At 44.7% G+C, this 19875-nt stretch overlaps 1 protein-coding gene across 1 annotated transcript; it reads right to left on the reverse strand.

Moving 5' to 3' along the window:
• Positions 1-637: 637 nt before the first annotated feature.
• Positions 638-12018, reverse strand: LOC149361058 (uncharacterized). The gene is made up of 8 exons (XM_089567985.1): positions 12012-12018; positions 11566-11700; positions 11129-11211; positions 8115-8289; positions 4936-5012; positions 3881-4096; positions 977-1009; positions 638-682 (listed from the first exon to the last, which is right to left on the reverse strand). The coding sequence occupies exons 1-8, from the start codon at positions 12016-12018 to the stop codon at positions 638-640; spliced, it is 771 nt and encodes a 256-aa protein (XP_089424111.1).
• Between the last annotated feature and the right edge of the window lie 7857 nt (positions 12019-19875).

Genomic DNA, 19875 nt, shown 5'->3' on the forward strand with positions numbered 1-19875 from the left:
TGTCTTGCTGCCCTTTCTTTTCTTAATGCTTCTCTATACGTTCTTTTTTCTTCATGGCGCAACCTTCTCTACTCTTCATAAGCAGCTTTTTTATCTTCTTTTATCTTTTGAAGGCGCTCCATTTCTTCAAAGAACAACTTCATTTCTTGTGCTCTTGCAGTTGATGATCTTATGGTTTTGGAGCTTGCTTCCTTCTTGGCAGGGTCTGGAGACGCGTTGGACGTGCTTGGCTGCGAGTCCTCCAATACACTAGGGGGGTCATCAACAGTGGCACCAGTGCTGCCTTGGGACAAGGGTGATGTGGTGATGGGGGGGGTTCGGCCTTACTTTTTTTGAAATGACTCCATAACTGTCCCGCAGCTCAGCTGGCTCCACGCTGTCGTCTATCCACCGTATCTTTTCAATTTCGTCCTCGAAAGGTACTGGTGTTGGGGAGTTACCCGACTTTTGGTTGTGCGTTGTCGCAATTCTTTTACGCTTCATTACGGTCTTGTACCGCGTACTGCATTGTTCTGCCACTCCTCTCTAACCACTCCTAGAGCGTCTTTGAGGTTGACTGCGATTTGAGAAAACATTTCCTTTTTGTTTCGAAATTTTTTCATAGGGCCCACTCTTGTAAAATACTGTTCATAATAATCTAAGAGCAGTTTTGTCTCCCCTGCAGTCCACTCGCAACCATGGCCTGCAAACGAAAGACAGGAACTAGTAAGTTGCGGGTCAAGTTGGTGCATATATCTAATAGTATATGAAGCGCAACAGACCACACAGAGGGAAGTTGGTTGCAGGTTATTTCTTGATGCCTCTTCCCTTTCACTTCCTCTCGTATCATTGCACCGGCCAGCTGAATGCATGTCCCAACATACTTATGTGTGTGCTGTTTTGCGCTTCACATTACTATTAGCAAATCAGTATAGACATTTCCCAGCACGGTGCCAAGTTACAAAAAAAAGCATTGAAGCGCCACATTTCAACTCACCACGGTTATCACCTCTGGCTCCCAGGGATTGTTCTGCAAAGAAAAGGGTAGGATGTATAAATACAAATGAAATAATTTCGTAGCCCTAGGTATGCAAAGCACATGGGTGCGGGAATAGGATAAAGAGAAAACTGCGTGCTCTTAGCTCTGTCTGCTCGACGGCCGCTGGCGCCAGTCGGCGATGTACACTGATCGACACTTGAGGCTCCAGATTTTATATTTGAAATGGTTTGGTTTATGGGGTTTAACGTCCCAAAGCGACTAAGGCTATGAGAGACGCCGTAGTGGAGGGCTCCGGAAATTTCGACCACCTGGGGTTCTTTAACGTGCACTGACATCGCACAGTACACGGGCCTCGAATTTCTCCTCCAAAGAAATTCAGCCGCCGCGGCCGGGATCGAACCCGCGTCTTTCGGGCCAGCAGCCGAGCATCATAGCCACTGAGCCACCGCGGCGGCTATATTTGAAATGGTACTGGTTGACACTCATTGATATTGACGGACCGAGTTCATCAAACGAGCATCAGAAAAGTCTAAAATGCAATAAGGCTTAAATTTGAGCAACACTTGTTGTTGGGCTAGTTGGTAATACATACTTCTGAAGAACCAGCGCACAAAACACAACGGACAAGAAAAAGGCGGTACACGACGGACAGGAGCGCTGCGCTCCTGTACGTCGTGTACCCCCTTTTCCTTGTCCGTTGTGTTTTGTGCGCTGGTTCCTTCAGAAGCAATAAGGCTTGAAATGAATCAATGTGATGTCAAACTGACAACTTGCAAAATTTCACAAGAAAGGTGATTTACAGGAAGATATTTTACAACTAAGAACACTGTTGCCAGACAGCATTTTTAATCTTGGCCTTACCGCAAAAAGGCTGCGCCCACGAAGTAGGCAATCCAACTACTTCGTGAAATTCCGAGTTTAAAAAGAAAATGCTTCATCGACACACGCAGCGTCTACAAAGAAAATTATAGGTTCTTTGCCGACAAACTACAGTCAAGCGGTCACCCCGCGATCGCAACACATTTTTGTTCGGATGTGAGAACAACGGAAATAATTGGTAAATTAATAACGTATACGTTGCCTTTCCGGCTCTGCCGAAGTCATGGTGTGTAGCAAGGCATTCACTTCTGGGCTTGCATACGGTGTGAATCCGTGGATGTGGTCGAGAGCAGAAACACGTGGAGCAAAACGCGCGACGCACGTGGAAAGAGGCGCAAGGAAAACAAACGCGGACGGAATGCTGGGATCGTCTGTATACGGTCACGTCTCGCGCCCTCTGAAGAGCTTTTCCTGCACTAAGCGCTCCCGCGGGAGCGGGTGCCTTCCATTTGCAAACTAGGAGGCAGTGTTATCCGCCGGAGTGGGGCGCTCCGTTTGTGATCCGACCGAGCGCTCGCGCTATGCCATTGGAATTCAGCATAAGAGTGGACGACTCTGTACTCGTCGGTCGTCGTACTACGAATGTCCGCTGCTCGCGGCATCCTTCAGTTTAAAGCCGGCAAGGAAAATTCGAGATAAAAGGTCGAGATCTTTAGAGTAATCTGGAAACACGTAGATGCAGCTCTTCCTGGCTGTTATCAATCGAGATTAGTCCGGTCGCTTCTCGCGTCACGAGCAAAAATGATAACACCCCTTTCCGGCGGCCTTGCGCGATCGAACGGACACTGCAGAGATACGTGGCAGTATCTTAAAATTGCCTTCTCTCCTTTAGTCTTGTACAGCCAACACGTGTGATCTGCGCCCTCATGAATTTCGAGGTCTAAAGATCTGATGACAGATTGTTCCCGCAGTTCAAAGGTGAAGTTTAATCCTCTCAACGTAGTTTCAAACAGATTGATAACCAAGCTTGTCCACACATGACTGCGTGCTTCCTCGGAAACGGTGCGACTCCAGATACGATTTCGATTTCGAAACGAAAAAGACACGGATAATTCCATGAAGAACTCACGTCCGGTTGTTATCCCTCAGGTACACAGAGTTTCCCACGGTCTCAAAAAGATTGCGGTCAGGTACTATGTCCCTGTAGTTTTAACGGCCCCCAAAAATCTATCAGGTGTATGCGCAAAAGTATATCAAAAGGGGAAGACTCCCGAACCACGTTGCAGCATCAACCATGAGAAAAAACACGTCGAATGCGACACAGGCATTGTTTATGTCCTTCCGCTCTACTGCAGAATGAAGTATGCTTGCAAAACGGGCCGTCCCTCACTGTTAGAAAAAAATGATGAAAAGGGGCAGGGAGGTTAGTCCTTTTGGGGATTAACTGACCTGCCACTGGCAATCGTCCTTTTGGGGACTAACTTCAACGGGATGAACAGTTACTCCCCTCCATAAAGAACTAACAGTTTATCTTTGTAGATACTCCCCAGAAGACTAACCATTGTTCTTTACAAACGAACCGTGGAAGAAAGAGCAAATACTACTCTGTAGAGATTAACTCTTATGATCTCGGCAGATGTACCGCAGGGGACTAATCGTTGATCCCCAAAAATGATCCGCGGTAGAACAAATATTACTCTACAGGGAGTAACTTTTCATCTTAGCAGACACTCCCCAGAACACTAACTGTTGATCCTTACAAATGATCCCTGAAAGAGCAAATATTACTCTATAGAGATTAACTCTGCATCTTAGCAGACACTTCCCAGAAGACGAACTGTTAATCTTGCCAAATGATCCTTGGTGAAGGTAATTTTACTCTGCAGAGGTAAACTGTTAATTCAATTTTCACCCAACTGGATGAACGGCTGATCTGTACAATATATGCCCACACAAGCCAGTTCAGAGGAGCTGCACTGTGCTTACTACAGCATGAACGTGTGTAAGGTAAGAAAACTGACAAGAAAAGTAATTTAGGTGTGAAAACGTTTATTTTGAAAGAAATGTATTCGGCGTGCGCACAAGGGGTGTTGACCGCAAGCCACTGTCTACTTTTATGAGCTGGCATAGCAGGTCAAATGACCATTGCGCTTTGGCTGCAAACACGATATTGCACGCCCAATACAGAAATATCTGCGCGGCCAGCGCAGAAAGCAGGCTTGCCTCCTTGAGGACCACTGACTCCAGGCTAGCCAAAAATTCTGTACACCTGAAAATATTCCCCTCAAACAGCACAGTCTGATATAAATTGCACAGCTGGAGGGTCCTGAAAAAAAAAACATATATGCATACACACAAATCAGTTCTACAGACATCGTTTCGTAAAACATTGAAACCAATGCATGACACCTGCGGCTCGTCAACGTTAAATTCATCTAAATCCTCTTACGTCGTCATGTCAGCCGCTAGTCAGCTGCGACAGCCAACCTAAGCAAAATTGTTGCATGGAAAGCAAATCAGCAATCGTGCATAAGGTTCTCCAAAAGTATCCTTTTAGAATATAATCTGAAGCCAGTACTGATAATGAAATCTTCGAAAGCAAACTGAGTGGTTCTGGTCCAATAAATGGCAGACGAAACCGAAAATGCATCATTGCCAGACAGTTTCCTTGTATGCATATCAGCGCAGTAGACCTCTGAATCGCGGTAGAAAAAAAAAAACTGCCTTTTTGACAATGCTACAGATCTGTTTTCTTCAACATGTCACAATGTTTAACTGTTCAAAAGAATGAAAGTATTATCAACACTATCCACGAGTTCAAAAACCTGCATACTATAAGCATGCTACAGAGTACTGCTCACACAAGAAGCTTAAGAGACTTACAACATGGTCGCCGCCGCGGTGGCTCAGTGGCTATGGTGCTCGGCTGCTGGCCCGAAAGACGCAGGTTCGATCCCGGCCGCGGCGGCTGAATTTCTTTGGAGGAGAAATTCGAGGCCCGTGTACTGTGCGATGTCAGTGCACGTTAAAGAACCCCAGGTGGTCGAAATTTCCGGAGCCCTCCACTACGGCGTCTCTCGTAGCCTTATTCGCTTTGGGACGTTGAACCACCATAAACCAAACCAAACCAAACTTACAACATGGCAGATAAAGGCTTCCTTTCTTTCTTTCACAAGACTCGGAAGAAGGCACACTGCTGCCGAAATTGTTGCCTCTGAAAGAGTAACAAATCAATATGAAATGTGATGTCACCAAGGATTTTAAAGAGAAGAAATCTAATTCTGCTCTTTACTATGCCATCATCAATATAAAAACATGCTCTAGACTTTATATAACAGGCATAAAATATCAGCCTTCAAAGGGATAGTGGAACATGCATAATGTCCTGTAATAACTGCACCACAGGTAGCCTTTAGGGCTGTTACCTACCTACTAGCCAAGCAATCGGTTCAAAGAACTATCACAGCTAACTAAAAGAGTCTCTCATAGCCTTAGTCGCTTTGGGACGTTAAACCCCACAAACCAACCAAACCAAACCAAAAGCCTGAAATCTGCGGAGTAAACTTGCACATGAAACCAATTCTCACATCCAGAAAAACAGCAATACTCCTATGCAACACCACAAAAAAGATTAGCATACAGGAAACAAGCGCTGTCAACTACTGTTTTGCTTAAACTAGTTGATATTCTGTGCAATTATACCAATTGAAGCTCCAAGCTACAAGCATGCAATTAGTACGACCAACACAGCAGACCAAACACCGGAGCAGTGGCCGTGCTGTCAGAAGCACCTCACCACACCTGCTCCCTGCTGCTTTCCCCAGTGCAACATTTTTTGTCTAAATCAAATTATAACTGTGGCTCAGTTTTAACACAATAGCGTTAAAGGCCCTGCTCTGCAGAAAGTCCCAGCATGGAGAGTGAAGCATTAGAGGCATGGCTCTGACAGGTGGTAGTCAGCAGGGGACATGGCTAAGTACTGACTGATCAGCGGGTCATGCGATGCCACGAGACCACATGACATGGCAGGAGCTGCCACCTTCTCATTTGGTTTGGTTTATTGGTTCATTAGGGCTTAACGTCCCGAAGCTACTCTGACTATGAGGGACATCGTAGTGAAGGGCTCCGGAAATTTCAACCTCCTGTGGTTCTTTAACGTGCACTGACATCGCACACCAGACAAGCTTCTGGAATTTCGCCTCCATCAAAATTCGGCCGCCCCGGCCGGGATCGAAGCCCCGTCTCTCATGTCAGTAGCCGAGCACCGTAACCACAGAGCTACCGCGGCGGGTCCTTCTCATTTCGGATGGGAGAGCGAGATAGGAATTGAACCTTCCAGGACTCTTGGAGGAGGAGTAAGACACGCTACTCCTAGGCTATGCAGGCAGATCTGTACAGCTTGATTAAAGCGGGGCTTCATAGGTATCTGTGTCAGGGGTTGTTGCTGGCTTACAATTGTATGCTAATGAATATGCACGAGGAAATAGAGAAACAAATTAAAGGGTTAGTGATTAAGAGAGTAGCAAAGTGCATGTACACAAACAAGAATCTGCAAAAGGGCCAGCAGATGGCAGCCATTAACGGTATTGCATCATACCCTTAATTACAGACGGAGCTTAAGTGTTCTCCCAGGTTCTCTTTAATGCATATTTTACACAGGATTACAAAGCATATCGCAGAAAACATAAGAAATAAGAAACCTATTTCTCGTCAAGTACGGTAAACATGGTCAATTTTGAGGAGGAAAAAAACTCCCGTTGGTGGTCCAAGCCAGAACAATACGTGGCATTAAACGCTCGAGCCTTTCTCTAGGCAAGTTTCAACAGGGTATGATTTTTTAAACGTGCGTAAAATGTTTTAAGAACTGTCAAACATTTTAAGTTTGGCCAAAACGCCAGTTTTGAGGAATGCCAAATGGCTCTTGGTGCTCCAAGATATCAAATAACTACCATTATGCGCCTTTGCCTCGGCCCTGCAAGTATGGAACGTAGCAAAATGAAATCGTTTCGTGTTTTTTTTTAACGCAAGCAATCTATTTTAAATGGGTTAAAAACAACTGCCTCCCCTGATTTTGATCAGCTCTCTCCGCAGTGCGGTTTGCTCGAGGTGCAGTTGGTTTGCTTAATTCCAACAAATGATTGCTCGCATTCAAAAAGCAACGCCATTTTGGGACTTGTATTTGCATAGCTGAGGAAAATGTGCAGCGGTAGTTACTTGATACTTTTTTGGGACCCCAAGAGGCATTCTGTGCTCCTCAAAACTGGCATTTTTGCTACATTTATAATGCTTGACAAGTTCAAAAAATTTTTGCACCAGTTTACAATAATACCCAGGTGATAGTTGCCCGATAAGGTTTGAGTGTTTTCATCACACGTATTCTTTTTGCTTGGACCACCCGCGGGAGTTTTTTTTTCCGCTCAAAATTGCGTCCTCCGCAAAATAAATGTCAATGTGTCCTTTATTTCTGGCGACCATATTGACTGTACCTGACCTGAAATATTTTCCTTGTGTGGTCTGTGGTATGCCCTGTAACCCTGTTTAAAACATGCGCCTTTCAGCTTCGATGCTTTCTCAACAAAAGGTCTCAAATTCTACACTTTTTATGTGAGCCCTATTTTCTCTATCATACGTGAATTTGAAAAGAATTTTTTTGCTACTCTGAATACTCAAACTTTCCATAAGCATTACCAAAAGCATTCATATGTAATAAAGTACATTTTTATGAACATTGTTCATTTCAATCTTTTCCCTCTTCACCTGAGAATTATTTTTATGACATGAAAATAATTGTTACGAAAAAAAAATGTGAGAAATGGAATGTTCAGGTGCAAATACCTGCGAAATATTTTTCAATGAAATCTATGAGTGTTGAGAAAGTGTTATATCATTTGACATGGAGTGACCCCATGTTTTTGGTAAAACTATTGGCCTAGATTTGAACAAATATGGCACTGCATAACGAAAGCTACCTACTGAACACGGGGCACTCATGCAGACGACGATGTATCACTGCTTTTCCGATCTCACAGAAGCAATATTGCATACAAGGTTCATGACGATGCAGCAATACCTTCCTGCAATCCACTGTAAAATCAAATTTAGCACCGGCCAGCACTTGCCTGACCGACAATAATTCATTGTAAACTAAGAGTTGTTAGCAAACAGACTATCTATAAGCTAAATTCAACTTAATCTGAAAACAGACAAACGCGCCGCATTCATGTTCAATCCCTATTCAGTCATTTTCTAAAAGTGAGGTCTCTGTGCGAGTGAATAAGACAAGCCACGACCAGCCGATAATATGCAATATACACACCACATACTGCAGACTCTGAAGCACCATCTGTGAAGGTATCAAATTCCTCAAAGAAGGATTCCAGGTGGCGCTTCTTGCGTGCCGCCTGCACAGTCTTATTTTTGGCATGGTCGAAGACATATTCAGAACATTCCAGAATTTTCACTTTTGTAATGAGCTCAAACTCCAGCCGAGTCTGCATAATTGAGGTAAATAAAGAATATAAAGAAATGCATACTAGTTGCCTTCAGCATAAAATGGAACGTGGTAGAGCAGCTGTGATGCATGTGTAGCAAACACCAAAGCAAAATTTTTAGCTCTACCCACCTAAGTGCAGGAGCGCAGCGAGAAAAAAAGGGGGCTAGTACTGTTATAAAACTGCAGTAAAACACAGTCGTTGTACTGTATACATACAGCCTTCTTTACGAGTCATTTTTTCAACAATTCATGGAGTTTGAATGAAATTTGAGCAGCAATCGGATCGTTGAGAAAAAAGATCAATTATTTGGGTTTGCCGCGGGTAATATTTTTTCAGGATAAATAAATTTGCAACTACTATATTCTGCTCTACATAAAATGCCCTACTGTCTTCATTATTTTGCAGTAAACATGAAAATGGAAGGTTGCACGAAAATATGAGGCAAAAAATATTTTGTACTCTTGTTAAAACTATACATCGTGGGACGAAGCAAGAAGACTACACAGACGAGCGCTGACTCAAAACTTAATTTTTGTTGAAAAGACAAAACATAAAAATCACATGAATAAACAGAGGAAAGACCATTGGTCCAGCCAAATCAAGATCAACAATCGCAACATATGCCACGTGGCGAAGTCCGATCAAAGGCACCCCTGAGAACCGAAATGAAAAAAGTCATGAATTATCTAAAAACGATAGTTCTTTATCAACTAACGCCAATGCAGGATGGCTGACACACTGTGACTCCTTCTTCCTTATGAAGTAGGCTTCCATTATTTCCCTGATCATTTTATCCCAGTGGTGAACCAAAATTTTTGTTTTTGTGACCAAGGGGCGGCACTTTTTCTGTTTCTTTTTATAGTTTTCTTTCTCACAATCGCGGCAGTGATCTCTAAGGTCACGGTTGAAGTTGAAGTTTTCTCTTTTAATCACAGGAGGGTTATAGACATTTTGAAGTTGTTTCGGGATTGAGCAGACGGTCTGTCGTTTACATCTAAAGTGCCCTTGAAGGATTCTCTCCAGTTTTTGAGTATTAAGTTGTTATTCAAGAACGGCCATATTTGTTGGCTTTACTCCCCAAGGTCCCAGAAACAGGTATTACACTATTCGTCCGGACACTCCAAAAATGTAAAAAATGGAATTCTTTTGTCTGCCTTCCGCTCGAGCGTACAGAACTCGTGTTCTCACTGTATCGAAGAGCGTGTTGCTACAGGTGAGCAGGCTGAATACCGTGGGGTTCCCTGATTTGGTTATTTCGGCAACGTGTGAAAAGTTGTGCGGTGGTGAGGACGTATTTCGTAAAATCAAAGAGGGACAAAGCATGCAAGAAAATGGCGGTCATTCCTTACATTAAGTAGCACATAATCTGAAAAATGTAGATGGAAGGTTTGAAGTTGATGTTGGTTTTTCGGCACTCTATAATTTGAGGGGGCTTTGCCAGGCCATCAGGAAATGCAGTGAAAAGGTGTTAGGAGTACCATTCAAATGCCGTGTTACTCACAGGTCACCGTTGGAGGAATGCGCATGTTCTGTAGTTTATGAACTTCAACTCTCATACAAAAAGGTTTACATTGGTCAAACAGGCCGCTGTATTAACGTTCGCCTGCGGGAACACCTTAACTCACTTTCAGTGACCAGATATTCACATCTTAAAGATCACTGCCGTAATTGTGGGAAAGAAAACGATAAACGATTATAGTGTGTCAAGAGGGTTAATAAGTCATGTGGAATGGCCTCAAGTGGTGTATAGTACCTAAAAATGGTGGTAAGAGGTGTTATACACAAACGACGAAGCCAGGTAGCCCCAACCACAGTTCTTGCTAGAGCAAGAAGGATGAGGCCTCCGGCACCTACGGCTAAGCTCAGCTTTCTCCTCAGCAATGAGGATGGGCTGAGGTTACTTGGAATAAAAGATCTCTTGTAAGAAGCCACATGAGTTAAAAATTTAAAAACCCTATCCAATGAAAACATGCAGTCACTGACCACTCAAGTAAAAAGTTGCGTTAACTTCAATTTTAGTTTGGTAGTTTACCCAGACAAAGCAATATTGCGTCACAATATCAAATGCTGCACAAGCTTTTTGTTTTTGCCCTTCACGGCTGCAGATAATGCGTAAGATGAAATAATTGCAGCCCCGCCGCGGTGGCTCAGTGGTTATGGTGCTCGGCTACTGACGCGAAAGACGCCGGTTCGGTCCCGGCTGCAGCGGCTGAATTTCGATGGAGGCGAAATTCTAGAGGCCGTGTACTGTGCGATGTGCACGTTAAAGAACCCCAGGTGGTGAAATTTATTTGGAGTGTTTCACTAGGGCATTCATCATAGCCTCAGTCGCTTTGGGACGTTAAACGAAAAAAACCAAACCAAATAATTGTAATATAATCGAGAAGAAGCTTTGTTCAAACACCACATTACAAGAAAGAGATCAAAATCCACCTTATATGCTAAATTAAATCACGGAAACTGCAGCCAGCCGTCAGAATGAGAGAAGCACATGGTGAATTTAGTCATGCAACACTTCAGCTGGCTAACGATATGGCCAGCAGTACACCATAATCTTAATGCTACCACAGCTGGGTTTTGCAAATCAAGGACTTGTACAATCATTTCCAAGAGCGAATTTATGGGCAACTCTTAGAGCGGGTGATCCACTTTACAGTTTTTTTTACTCTTCTGAGCAAAAATATAAGGATTATCATGTCCCCCCCCCCCCACCTTCCTCGTGTTCGCCCATTCGGTAACCTTCATGCGTCTTCTAATCACATAGTAAGAAAGCACGTTTATATCTGACCCACCAACCCGCTCTCCAAAAGATTGGTTTCATGGGCTGCATACTTACGTAGCCAGTGCCAGTGGCATCTGCCAGGTTGGGGTACTTGGCAATCAAAGGACGTGCCGCCTCAGTGTACAGTCTTCCAGGGTGCCAAACAGGTTATAAAAGCATTTTACTTTAGACGCAGGAAGCTTGCAGCAAAGTGGTTTCAACAGCTCCTTTTGCAACAAAGGTTACAACAGATGCTTTTGTATCTGTTATAGTTGATGATTGAAAAATTTGGAAAAAAATTGTCCCAATACCTGTAGTACACACAACAGTATTGAAAATGCACTCTAAGCACTTTTGCACTATTGTGGACTACACTCAGAATCGCGCAGGTTTGAAACAACTGGTTTAGCACCCCACCTGACTGGTTTATCAAAACAGCCTATGGTCACGCGAGTTTCTGACCCTATTGGCCGTCTCGTCCCATAGTCGAAAAGTTTTCTTGAAAAGAACTCACATGTTATCTAAGTACAAGTCATGGTAAAGCCACTTAAGGACCCTGCTTCGGCCTCTGAAACACTGACCAGCGCGGTGGCGCCCTATAAGTAGCTGAACATCGTGAGGCACAACTGGGAGGCGATATGCATCAGCTACACCAGGCTGTTGAGAGATATTGGAGTGTTGTGCGCCTTCAAGCACATCTGCAATCCTATAATGTCAGATGAAAAAGGAAAACGAAAAGACAAGAACAAATAAAATGACTTCATGAGTGCAGACTATAACTAGCACTTCCATAAATTTTAGCTGCGACTATTGTTGATTAAAATGAAAGACAACCCATTCTTGCATGCGAGGGTTAGGAAAAGCTCAGATACTCTTCTTGCTATAGGATACTCTTGTTGCATTACTTATAACTGTTAACATGACTTATTGGTCATTCTTAGTAAAAAAAAGTACTCACCGAACATGGCTGTTCTTGGGACTTTTATTTTAGTTCTGTCCTGGATGACATAATTTTCGTCTATTTCTACAAAAACTTGAAAGTCGTCCTCAAACACCTAAAAACACAAGAGCACATTAAAATGGTATATAAGCAGTTAAGCACACTAATATAGACATTGCTTTTTGATCTAAACAAAATTTGCTCTTTTGCTATACAGAAAGGTCTGAACGTTACATGCAGAACAAAAGTCCTCTAGCTGCAGAAACCAAGCAGCCAACTACCCCGCATTACAGAAACTCGACAGGTTGTCTGTCTTCCAAGTGAGCAAATTTGGTCGGTTCAGAATGTTCCTGCCCTGTGTCGTGATCAATCAATCAATCAATAAATAAATCAATCAATCAATCAATCAATCAATCAGTCAGTTTATTCTGCACTACAAAGACATTTTACAGATTCAGGCCTGCTGAAGCCTCATTGGGCTTGTATGGCAGTGCCTGGCAGGTAGCGGCAAGTCGCGTGCGGCGCTTTACAAACTAAGATTAGCAGAAACCAACAGAAAAATAGGAACAGCAAAAAAAAAAACGTTGAAACACATCACGCTTCACAGTTAACTGAAAAAAACGCTGAATCCACTAAACTACACGAACAGATGTATATCAGGCAATGTAAGCGATGAAAGTCCAGGAATATGACCATGAAAGGAACGACGAGACAAAACAGGCGATAAATTATACCAAAAAAACGAAGTTAAAGGTCAGATGAAAACAGATGAACGCAATAGTTTTTTTAGTTTATAATTTGTACTCACAGAAAATGCACTTGACGGCAACGCATTTAGTGACGAAGGAACATAGAATGCACCAGTTCTTTTACCGTAGCGAGTGGAGCAGCGGGGAATACTATATCTTTCTTTTGGTCTGAGAGTTCTACTCGGAACATTCTCAACTTTATACGCACTTTCCCAAAAATGTCTGAGTACAACAACCGTTTCAAATTAAAGTTTGGGAGCCTTAGAAAACTAAAAACATCACATTTCTTTGGAAGGTGTAAATCGTAAACACTGTTTTTTGAGATTGAGCGCAATATGGAGTTCAGTCTGTTTTGCCAACGAAGCGCACAATGCCCATAAACTGTTATGCCATAGCTTAAAACACTGTAACCCAAGGCATGAATTATTACTTTTCTAATGGAAAAAGGCATGTAGTATCTAATATTCAACACCAGACAAGAAAGAGCCCGTAATTTCTGACGAACATGGTGAAGGTGAGAATTCCAAGATAAGTCACTATCAAACAGCAAACCGAGATATTTTACACAGGAAGCATAAACCAGAGATGTACAGGAGCATGGGGCACAATCAGAAGTATGTAAAAGTAAAGACTGGTCAAGCGTCAACTTCTTTAAAGGTTTACAGAAGCATATCAGATTTCTTTTGGATACGTTAACGCTGATAAGATAGTTGACGAACCAGTTCATAACTTGAAGATCATTGATAGCATCAGAAAAGTGCTTTGCACAGGAAACGATAACGGTATCATCAGCATATTGAAACAAATGACCGGGAACTGTGTCAACTAGATCATTAACAAAGATATTAAATAGCAAAGGGCGAAGAATGGACCCTTGGGGGACACCCGCGTTAATATCAATACAACTACTGCGAAAATTGGCGACTGAGACTAGCTGCCGTCTGTTCTGTAGGAAATTAGTAAGCAGTAACAAAAACAAGCCTCTAAATCCTAACATATGAAGTTTAGTTAAGAGCAGGCTATGACAAACACTGTCAAAAGCTTTACTCACGTCTAGAAACAATGCACATGCAACCTGGTTAGACTCGAAAGCCAAATTCAAAGTATCAGCGAAATCTTCAAGAAGAACCTGGGTGCCTCTGCCCTGCAGAAATCCGTACTGGGCAGCAGAAATGACACCATGTCTATCCAAGAAACCCTGCATACTCTGAAGCAAGTGTTTTTCAAGTATTTTGGATATCGCTGGAAAAATTTAGATGGGTCGATAATTTTCTACCCTATTGCGTGCTCTATATTTGAAACATGGAATGATAATGGCGGTTTTCATTAGGACTGGTATTTCGGCTGTTGAAATAATATGGTTCAGTATCGTCAGTAACACACATTTAAGGACATGAAAATTTCTGCATAAATCAGCAACTAAGATTCCATCGATGCCAGGAGATTTATTAGGTTTTAGGCTTGCAAGCAGACATTGAAGGTCATGTTCGGAAATAAGAGGCAGGTAGGCGGATTCTGCCGAAGAGTGCTTCAATGTACATATGTTCGGATGTGGCCTTGCTACGCCAACTACACGAGAAAAGTAACTTAAACTCTTGCACAACCGTTCCAGCATCGCTCGAAAAATGTCCCAGAATAGACCTGTCCTTGCACATGGCAGAGTTCTCACCTAGTAAGTCGTTGACAAGCCTCCACGTGATAACAGAAGTTACCTCTGCTGTGGCACTACCGCACGTACCAAGCTGCGGCTAACACCATGTGCTTGCAGGCCAAAAGGCTTACAACAAAAGTCTGCAGCGGCGCTGTTACAATGATATACACAGCGCGGTTACACAAACAAAATGTTCAAAAAACAGCGTTTTCTCTCAGTTTGCCTAGCTATTTTTCAACTGTCTGTTCATGTAACCTCGCAGAGTACATCATTGTAACCGGAAAAAAATACTTAGAATCAAGCGCTGCCAATTTGTAGCCTCTAGCATAATTAACTCACAAACCATTTTTCGAGTTTTCTACACATTGTAGCACATTGGAACTATGCTCTTTTGCTTTTGGAGCCAAACAGCAGGCCTCAGAATGTTAACTGGTTTATGGTTTATGAGGATTTAACGTCCCAAAGCAACTCAGGCCATGAGGGACGCCGTAGAGGAGGGCTCGGGAAAATTCGACCACCTGGGGTTCTTAAACGTGCACTGACATTGCACAGTACACGGGCCTCTAGAATCCAGTGTTGTTATGGTGCTTGGCGCCACCGAAAACCCTAAGCTGTTATGTGGACTGTGGCGATAGGTTGTAAAGTGTGTTCTGTTCTAAGCAGCAGACAGACGCTCCAGTGGCAGCAACGCAAAAAGCTTTTTATTCCAGGCAGCAGCGTCCTTTTATAGGTAACGCTGCATGCCGGTCAGGCACAAGTCATTCCCGGTACAATGTTATCAGACCGACTGGCTGATACAGAACATTCCTTCCTCCTTAATCAAAGCTACACGCGTTTCTTTCCGCGTTCATAACTGGAGGCTTGATAGCGATCAGGAGGACGTCTTGTTCGATTACTTCTTCGCAAATGAGCCTCTTCGGGTGTAGCCATGGTTGATGCGGTGGAACTTGAAGGCTGCGGTGCCATGTGTCTTGCCTCAGGCTGCGATGCCATTTCCTCATTTGAAGTGGCGTCATCTAAGCGAGCATCCTCAAGCTTGTCCGCAGTGGGACCACTAATCACGGAGCCAGCAGGGTAATCTTTTTCCGAGGGAGCTGATGGAAAGTCTCGCTGAACAGCGGCACTTGGAGTGGACTCAGGATGCGCTTCTTTTCCCGATATCCAGCTGGGTCTCAAGTGGTCGATGTGCACAAAACCAAACTGGTCACCGACTTTGACTACAAACGTAGAGTCGCTTACACGTTGCATTACGACCGCTTCCTCCCATGACAGGGTTTCCCCTCTCGTAGTCATGACGAGAACTGCATCACCGGCTTCCATCTGCGGGTCCCTTCCTCGGCCCTCGTTGCGATGAGTGGCGTCTCTGGCTTGGCGGCTGCGCATGTCCTGCACAAAACTTGGCTTCAGGAGCGAAAGCTTCACTCGGGGTTGTCGTTTCAGGAACCGCTCAGCCGGCGTTCTTCCTGTTACGGAGTTCGGGGTGTTCCTGTAAGCAAGCAAGAAGTCGTTAAGTCGTTGGTGCAGAGTTCTGTTCTGCCCTGTTAGGTTATCGTGAAGCACTTGCTTGAGTAGAGTGGCCTTTGTCGTCTGAACTAGCCTTTCTTCTGCCCCGTTCGATGAAGCGTGGTAGGGTGGCGTACGCGTGTGGCGAATCCCGTGAGAAGAGGTGAAATTGGAGAACTCCTGCGCAGTAAACTGAGGTCCATTATCACTGATCAGTTCCTCTGGGTAGCCATACGCTGCAAATATCTCCATGAGACAGTCGATTGTTTTCGACGTCGTCGTAGTGCGGAGGCGTTTTACTTCTATCCACTTTGAGTAAGAGTCTACTAGAAGGAAAAAGTTCGACCCATACTTCATGGCGAAATCGACATGGACTCTCTGCCAAACACGAGTTGGATAAGTCCATGGATGCAATGGCCCTGGTGCCTTCGCAGGCATGGTCGTTTGGCACACTGTACATTGACTGACAGTGTCTTCAATGTTCTTGTCAATCAACGGCCACCAAACAAACGACCTAGCAAGCATTTTCATTCTTTGCATTCCAGGGTGTTCTTCATGTAGGAATGTTAAAGGGCAACTCCGGCGATTTTTCAGCCATTTTAAGTTAATGGCTGTTTTGTGTTCCTAAGAACCTCCTGTAATGTGTACGATACAAGGTTTTCAAAAGCAACCGTAAAAAAATTTTTAAACAGCAAAAAACGCAAAACTTGAAACCGAAACCGCAAAACCGAAACCGGGGAGGCGCCTTCGTGCGGTATTGTATGTGACGTCACGAGCGGGTTCACCGCGCTTTGAAGTCTCCGAAGATATCACAACTACCCTGAGCCGCGCGGCCGACATGACTGAAAGCGCGGAGGATAGCTTTTCCGAGACCATCGAGTCTTTAGAAGACGACTCATTCGACGATTTTGGACTGGACGAGTCGCCTTTCAGGTATGATCCACCTCCGCGTGAGCCAGCCGAGTCACACCACAGGCCGCGTCACCTGCAGCACGGAGACGGTCTGAACTCGGAGAAGTAATTACAGTCTAGCCCGTTTATAAAGAAGCCACTTATAGCGAAATAGCGGTTATAACGAAGGGAATTCAATTTCCCATTCCCATTTTTGCATTTTCAATACATTTTGGGTCCGGTTTTAACGAAGTAAATAAGAGCGCGTCAGCGGATATTGCCACGTATCATTGTAGTGTTTGTTCGTTCACGCTCAAGGCTGCTGGAAAGGGCTGTTATCATTTTTGTTCCTGACGCGAGAAGCGACCGGACTAATCTCGATTGTTCACAGCCATGAACAGCTTCGCCTACGTGTTTCTAGATTACTCTAGATGATCTCGACCTGTTATCTCGAAGTTTCCTAGCCGGCTTTAAATTGAACGATGCCACGAGCAGCGGGCATTAGTAGTTCGACGACCGCCGAGCACGCCTGTTGCTTACGCCGCCGCAATGTGCAATGTGCTCGCCTTGCGAGGAGTACGAGATCTTGTACGCAACCCAGACTATCCCGGGAGAACACTCCTCACATATTTTCTGGGTACAGCGCGTAACGTGTTTTTTTCACAACACGTGGTTGGCCCTACAGCCGAGAAGCCGCCGGCATTTTTCGTTAATGTGCGTCGCACACTGACGTCGTTGACTGCCAGCGTGCCCGATCTGGATGTTGATGAAACCCCACCCTCCAGAATGTGTGAAGCACTAACGGTCGCTGCGCTGACCCGCGAACAACTCCAGAAAACGAGACGGGCACGCTGGCGCCAACTGACCTCAGCTACGCTTCCTGCAGATGTCAGGGACTTCGGCTGGCTGCGAGGCTGGCGGGTCCTGCCCACAAGAGACCGCCTTGCGGCGTGGGGCGTGGCGCCCTCCGCCCGATGCCCGCAGTGCGGTATGCTTGAAACTTTGCAGCACGCAATGTTTGAGTGTGTAGTTGCGCGCACTTTTTGGACATTAGTGTCACGCATGTTTTTAACCCGCCTGGAAGCGCGCACTAGTTCTCCCGAAGTGTTTCAAAATATGCTCTTGTGTGTCGGCATGTTCGTTTTGTGGCGGCAGCGTGGAGTGGCATCCTTAAATGGGCGTCCGCAAAGAACAATGTTCCCAATGTTGCAGCGCCTGCGCACGCGCCTCTTTGAACAAGCATGCATGGACGCTCTGTCAATGAGCGAGGCTGAGTTCTTGCGCAAATGGTCGACATACTTTATCGTCCTGCGCGGCGGTCGAGTATCGGCATTTTTACTGCATTACTGACGTGCTCAGTGCTGCGTCACTGCGCATGTGCTTGAATGATCAGAGAATTAAGTTCATCTGTTTTGTTGTATTTTCTATGCTATGACAGATAAAATAAACTTCTCTTTCTACGCCGCCGCCGAGTGATTCAGTTCTTTTGAGGGCGCAAGTCAGCCCAAATAAAGAGCTTCGTTTGAAAGTCTTTGTTGCTGTCTTCCTGACCGCTGGACTGCGTCACTACAACGTGACATCTGGTGGAGGTGCTGGGTAGCCTTCCAGGTACCGGACAACCCCTGCAAGTCGTGATGCCAGCCCTTTGAGTTGTTCACCGGAGGAACTGACTCCAGTCTACCACGCAGCCTCTGGAGCCTCCAGCCATGACTTACGCCGCAGCAGTGCGCCGTCCTGCACCTCGACGACGGGACCCAAGCCCCTATCGCCCTTAGCCAGCTGCGGTGGCCCAGGTAGCACACGGCAGCGGGCCAATATTGGAAATCCACTGGCAAAGCGTGGCCCTAACTAGGCCCAGAGTTGCCAGTGAGCATCCGATATTGGTTGCGCCAGTCCTTAGCACATCCAACAATGGCCCTGGTTGTCCGTCGCTTTACCAGTATTGGCTGAGCCGTAATTAGATCCTGGCTATCATGGGCCAGGTAAGCCAGGATTGCCCCACTGTTTGCCATTGCTGGTTGTGCCATCATCGAATCCGGGCTATCATGGGCCATGTTAGCCAGTGTTGTTCCACTCTTTGCCAGAATTGGCTATGCCGTTTCCGGGAGCTGGCTATATTGGCCTAGGATTGCCACCGCTTATCCAGTGTTCAAAGTAAACTGGCAAACGTTGGTAAACATTGTGTCATCCATTAAAATGGGTTGAAAATTATTTTTATTGTCGAGTACCATATCGGCAGTTCATAATTTTCAAACGCGCTAAAACATGCGAGTTCAAAGATTTGGTTTTATTTATTATTATATTTTAACCGAACACTTTTGCAGTTTGTGAGCAAAGCTACCCATGATCCCGTTGGAAAAGCTGCACTCTGGTTGCGCAGTGAGCAGCAATAATACGTTTAGGAGAATTGCGATCGAAGTCCTGTTGATCAGAATTAACTTTCTGATTACACCCGAGACGCCTGCAACAAAAATTGTCAACAGGCGCCTTCAACAAAAATCAAATAAGTTTGATTTGATTAAATTTTTGGAATAAAAAAAATACTTTTTTTTTATTCGCTCCAGGAATTCACTGCCGCAGTGCGCAGCTGGTGTCTGCTTCATGGAGATCGAGATACAAACGTAATAGATTAGCGCAAGTGCATTCGCTAAACCGAAATTGTGCTCAGTTTTGGCAACGTCCAGAAACGAAGCAGTCGCCTCGTAATTTCGAATTATGCGTTGCGCTCGTGAAATATTAGGCGGGTGCTTCATAAACGCACGCGGACACGTGCTAAGCGATTCCTACGCTTCCCTACCTCGTGCCCTGTGATCGCGCCTTTCCAGTGTTATCTGATTTGCTATTTCCTTCCTTTTCTGCAAATCGTAGCGTTGGAAATTGTTGTTTTTGACCATTTTATTCTTCTGTTGCGTAATTTGCATTGGGGGCAGTATAGCTCTTGCTCACGTCCTTGCATATTTACTCGCAAGTTTTTTTTTCTTTCGAACATGACCTTTATTGATGAAAACCATCGAAAGTAGTTGCGAACCACAATTCAACATGCCTTTGTTTGTTTTTGCTTTTTTTGCGCGAAACTTCCACACCAACA

This window comes from Amblyomma mixtum, chromosome 2 (assembly GCF_055824585.1).
Source record: "Amblyomma mixtum isolate Tamu chromosome 2, ASM5582458v1, whole genome shotgun sequence".
Classification (NCBI taxonomy): Eukaryota; Metazoa; Arthropoda; class Arachnida; order Ixodida; family Ixodidae; genus Amblyomma; species Amblyomma mixtum.

Excerpts from the sequence above, each read along its gene's own strand:
- LOC149361058 (XM_089567985.1), bottom strand. Across the intron at positions 11,212-11,565 it reads CTTGTACTTAGATAACATGT|ACCCTGGAAGACTGTACACT; the intron begins GAGTTCTTTTCA and ends AACCTGTTTGGC. Across the intron at positions 683-976 it reads AGCCAGAGGTGATAACCGTG|GCCATGGTTGCGAGTGGACT; the intron begins GTGAGTTGAAAT and ends TTTCGTTTGCAG.